At 26.0% G+C, this 5489-nt stretch overlaps 1 protein-coding gene across 2 annotated transcripts in view; it reads left to right on the top strand.

Annotated features, from left to right (window-relative positions):
- The window catches only part of LOC107608315 (myb family transcription factor PHL13), a 4787-nt gene continuing 605 nt past the window's right edge, over window positions 1308-5489 (top strand). Inside the window, exons 1-4 of one of the 2 annotated variants that reach the window (XM_016310144.2) lie at window positions 1308-1503; window positions 2108-2184; window positions 3753-3859; window positions 4085-4205. In XM_016310144.2, the coding sequence (XP_016165630.1) occupies window positions 1380-1503; window positions 2108-2184; window positions 3753-3859; window positions 4085-4205 (429 nt within the window). In that variant the 5' untranslated portion in view covers window positions 1308-1379. The remainder of the gene's footprint in view (window positions 1504-2107; window positions 2185-3752; window positions 3860-4084; window positions 4206-5489) is intronic. The other variant, XM_016310145.2, reaches the window with a different exon arrangement.

The raw sequence follows: 5489 nt of genomic DNA, 5'->3' as shown, positions 1-5489 counted from the left end.
TCTACAATAATAAAGGGTGTAGGTATAGCGAAATTCTTAATATATGATCATATAATAAACCCTTTAATTTGAAGAAATTAAATTTAAGTTTAATTTGTTTAGGTTAATTGTTTTGTTTTTCCATGGTGCTTGAATTTTTGGAGCAGTATATGGTGTAGTGTTGAACACGGCAGTATCAAAACAGATAGATGGGTCCAAAAGTAGGCACCGTCTATTATTGACATCAAATTCTTATTCAATATTATTCTCATTCTTTTTTTCTTTTTTTGGTGAAAACTCAGGTGAAGTCGACTAACGTAAAGTTGGTATCTGAGAGCTGTTAGATGAAAATTTAGTCAAATTAGTTAAATTATCTAATGACTCTCAAGTATCAACTTCACGTGAAGTCGACTGCACATGAGTTTTCGCCTTTTCTCTTTTCCTTTATACGTATATATTTACATTACAACCTTTGAGTTTTTATTAGATAGATTATTAGGTTATTACTTATATATATATTTATAGTAAGTTTAATTATTCTAATATAATAAATTTGATTATTCTCTAAATTGATTATTTAATTTAAAAAATATGAATTAATATATATTAATGATTTAATAGCTAATTTTAGTATATAACTATACATAGAATATTAGATCACACTAACTCAACATGGTAATTTCCTTTTCTAAAGGAATGAATATGTATGCTGAAGGAAAACTAATAAATATAAAAATAAATTATACAAAATGGTGTGTTACATTAACTTAAAACGATATTTAAATACTATATACACATTAAACTATGAATACATATTAATAATTCCATTTAGATTGTCTCATTTGATGGGGGACACATTATACATGTGGTGTATGTCCAAAAAAAAAATATTATATTCAGAAAAACGTAACTATATATAAAATTATTATATGTGCAGTCGACTTTACGTGAAGTTGATAATTGATAACTGTTAGATGATTTGACCGATTTGACTAAATTTTCATCTAACGACTCTTAGTTATCAACTTCACGTGAAGTCGACTATACCTGAGTTTCCACCAAATTTGAAAAGTTTTGTTTAGTCAACGGAAGAAGTTAGCAATATAATGTTTTGTAATGAACTCCCTTCCTTACATATCTCTTTTATAAAAAGAGAAAAGAATAAAGAAGAAAAAGAAAAAAGAAAAAAGAAAAACCATTTATATATATACTTTTAGGAAACATTCTTTATAGTCTATATTATATTCTATATATGGTTGCTTCTTCATGCATTCACATTATTAATTAATTAAAAGGGCAAAGACCAATCTCATTTATTTATATATATATTCTTCCTCTTCCATTATTGATGAGCTTCTTCATTATCTTCTTCTGCCGATCAATTGAAAATAAAAAAAAAAATGAGAAATTGGGAGAAAATTGGAGTAAGACAATACAATAAATCAGAGCTTCCAAGGTTGAGATGGACACCTGAACTCCATGAACAATTTGTTGAAGCTGTTGAAAGCCTTGGTGGAAAACACAGTAAGTACTTTAATTTTTCTTTAATTATTTTCCCTTAATTATTCATCCACTACAACATGTTCTTCATTTTCTACCTAGCTAGGGTTTCAGCAAATTAATAAAAGTAAATTCAAATAAAGCTATGCACAGTTTCATGATCAGAAAATTTTGATGTTTCAAATTTCAAGTTGATCTCTTTAATAAAATAATAACCACCACACTTTATTATTTGAATTAACTATTCTTATTAATTTAATTTCCTTGACCTTGGTTGCTCCCTAAAAATTATTAGGGTAATAAGAAAAATTTAGCATGAAAGATGAAGGAAAAATAAAGAAATTTGTGTTTAATTTGAAGTATCATTTACTACTATATGGCATGTGGTAATTGATTTTTGGTAATTAATAATATGAACATATATTTGATATGTAATTAAAAAAAGATTAAAAAAAAAATATTGAAGGGATTGCTTCATCTCTTTATTTTAATTCTTGTGTTTAATTATTAACAAACAAGAAAGGGGAAAGGTTAATTAATTGTATTTGATATATATGATTAATCAAGTCATATATATATTAAATATGAAAATTATTTAACAAATTATCAAATTTAATTTGTTTGACAGAGGCAACTCCAAAGCAAATTTTGCAGCAGATGGCAGTGAAAGGATTAAGAATTGCTCACATCAAAAGCCATCTTCAGGTACAAATTATTCTTCTATCTCAATTCATTCTCATCTTTTCTTTTAAAAGTAGTGGTTAGGTTCCAAAAGGCCATGATTCATTTGAAAAAATGTGATTGAGATGATTATATATATTATTCCCCAGCTGGCAAAAAAATTGATTAATTTTCCTTCTCTAACTTATGTCACATCTCTCTTTAATTTTAATCAATCAAAGACATAGCCCTAGTTCTTTTCTATTAATTTAATTATTTAAGATTTATATATTATACATGCTTTTCTATTTTTAAGTTTTCATGTTCTTTTCAAACATTCTATTAACTAGTATATATGTAAATCCATTTAATTTACAATATTATCCGATCCTTATATTTAGGATAAAATGAACATTAATTTAGCATATTCTTACTTTTCTTTTCTTTCATTTGTTAATTAGAATTATTTTATAAGAGGATATTTATTGTACCTTAGTTTCTATAAGTACATATACTTAGCTTTGATGTAATATATAAACGTGTAATTAATTTTTTTTTTTTATTTTAGTGATTCAATTTAATTCTCCTCCTTTGTCCTAATATATGTTTGGACTTGCTCTTGAAAAAGAAAAAAAAAAAAAGAAAATAGAAAAAAGCAAACATAACCTTCTTTAGGAAAAGACAACAATATTAGTTGGAAATATATATATATATTGTCACATTAATGATGATGAATGTTACTTGTTGAAAAAAGAGTATAGTGCACATTTAGTCATTTACTAATATTAATATATGACATAAATGTAAAGATGAAATAAAGCAAGAGATTATTTTTCTTATTAGCTTTGTTGTTGAAGACGGGTGCTCTATAGCCTATATAGTATAGGAAAGTTATCAGGTGTACCCGAAAATATTGGTATTTTAGTTGTTTTAACCGTTGATTTTAATTAATATATATTATATATTTTTTTATAATTCAGCTCAACAATTAAAATAACTGAAACACCGGCGTTCTCGATATACTTGAAACTCTTTCTATAATATTATGCATTCTAAAAGGTGATTACAATTTTTAAATGTGTTTCTCATGCATGTGCAACTTTGGACACTACTCTAGGTTAGGTTAGGTACATATGCATATATATGCTCTTTATGAAAAATGAAGATAAGCAAGCTTTATTAACTAAAATGGAGTTATTACTTTCCCCTTAGCTTGTCTCTTTAGTGTGATTATTTGTCTTTGAAAAATTAAATGAAATTAAAAACTAGCTACTTTCTTTCATTTTGTAGCACCCAAATGTGTAGTCCTATATATTACAGCTGTCTCTCTTCTAATTGCCACCAAATTCTCAACTGTTACTAATATGATTAATTCAATGAAGTCATACTTTGCTAGCTAGTGTATATATAGGCCACATAATTTTATGGCATATAGTTATACGAGTTTAATTTTGATGCATTGAGAATGTAAAAATATTTTATACAATCATATAATTACATTTGTTTTTTTAGATTATCATACACGTGATCAATATAAAAGATAATTATTTTTATTAATGTAGTAGTACCTTAATTAGATATATCTAAGAGCACTTTTTGATTTTCTAAATTAGATGTACAGAAATCTGAAGGGACATGCTTCCCTCTCAGTGGATCACTTGATGGAAGAATATCAACATGTTAAGGATCTCAAAATCACCTCCATTCCTTCACCAAAAAGGTAACTCATGTGGATTAATAATAATTTTAATAATATTATATGTGTTAATGTATCAACACCACACATACAATTAATCATATATTATTTAGACACCAAGAAAAAAATTAGACACCAAAAAAATCATATATTATTTACTGTTCATCAACAAGATAAATGACATAATTGGTTTAATATTTTATGTTATGATTTATGGATTAATTTAATTAATAGCATAATATACTTCAGATCATCGATAGTGACCAACTTAAGAGGTTCAAATTATGAAAGGAGGATTCCCATGGAAGACCTTCATCTATCAAACGGCGTTTCACAAATCAGTGAAGAAACTGATTATGATCTAAACCAGGTATTATTTATATAAAACCATGCATAATATAAAACCAAATGTTTGATTTTAGGTTTAATTACTCTTTGATCCTTATAGTTTTATCAAATTCAAAAAGGTTAAAATTAACGGAAATTTTTTATTTTCAAAAAATATGTGGTTAAAGATGTAATTAAGTTCTTAATTGTGAGTACCTTCAATTGATGGAGAAATATTTCGTTAATTCTATCTAAGGCTAGCAATGAGTAGGGTAGGGTAGGATTTGGACTCTATCCTAACCTTATCTGCGAATTGAAAATTTTTTTAAAATTCTATCCTACCCTATCTGCGAGTTGAGAATCTCTCAACCCTAATCCTATCCGCACCCTAAAATTCTAAACCCTACTCTACCCTATCCGACCCTACCTGTAGAAAAAAAATTCAAGCAAATATAAAATTCAAGCAAATATAAAATTCAACCATTACAAATTTTATACATATTAATAAAATAGAAAATAAAAAACTAAATTAAAATTAAAATTAAAAACAATAAAATGTTAAAGAAATTCAATATAAAATTATAAATAATATGATCATCAACTAACTTAGTAGTTATTTCAAATTTTTATAAGAGGAAGATTATGGGTTCAACATTCATTTTTTTTCACTATATACATAACTTTTACATATATTATATAATATATTAGAAGTGCGGGTAGGGTATACTCTGAACTTGTACCCTACCCTACCCGCAGGCAAACTCGTACTACACCCTATCCTATTCACAACGAGTCGAGTACCTGTGGGTAGGATATATATTACCAGCCCTAATTCTATTATTCTTTATATTATAAGACTTAATTATAAATTTGGTAAAATTATAAAGATCAACAAAATAATTAAACATATATATATATATAAACACCATCCACACAAATAATTTTGACATATATATATATACACTCATGTATATTATTTCATTATGATTATATTTGCCTTAAGACATTATATACATGACATGTTGCTTTTATTTATTAAACCATAATTACGCGGTTTATATTTCTGTTCCGCACACGATTTTAATTTGAAAAATGAGCTTATTAATTAGATCAAGTTGTCAACAATATATTACATAAGCTAGACTGGCCAGTTATGAATGAATACCTAATTATGGATCACATGTAAATATATAAACAAAATCATGTTTCATCACATATAGAAATGTATATAAATATTTAGTATCTCAATTTTTTTTTTATTATATTACTGTAAAGTGTAAACAAATTTGATTATACGTCTATTATATATATATGTTTGATTAAACAG

Source organism: Arachis ipaensis, chromosome B07 (assembly GCF_000816755.2).
Source record: "Arachis ipaensis cultivar K30076 chromosome B07, Araip1.1, whole genome shotgun sequence".
Classification (NCBI taxonomy): domain Eukaryota; kingdom Viridiplantae; phylum Streptophyta; class Magnoliopsida; order Fabales; family Fabaceae; genus Arachis; species Arachis ipaensis.
The sequence above is the reverse complement of the archived record's forward strand: the minus strand, read 5'-3'. Positions and strand labels throughout refer to the sequence as shown.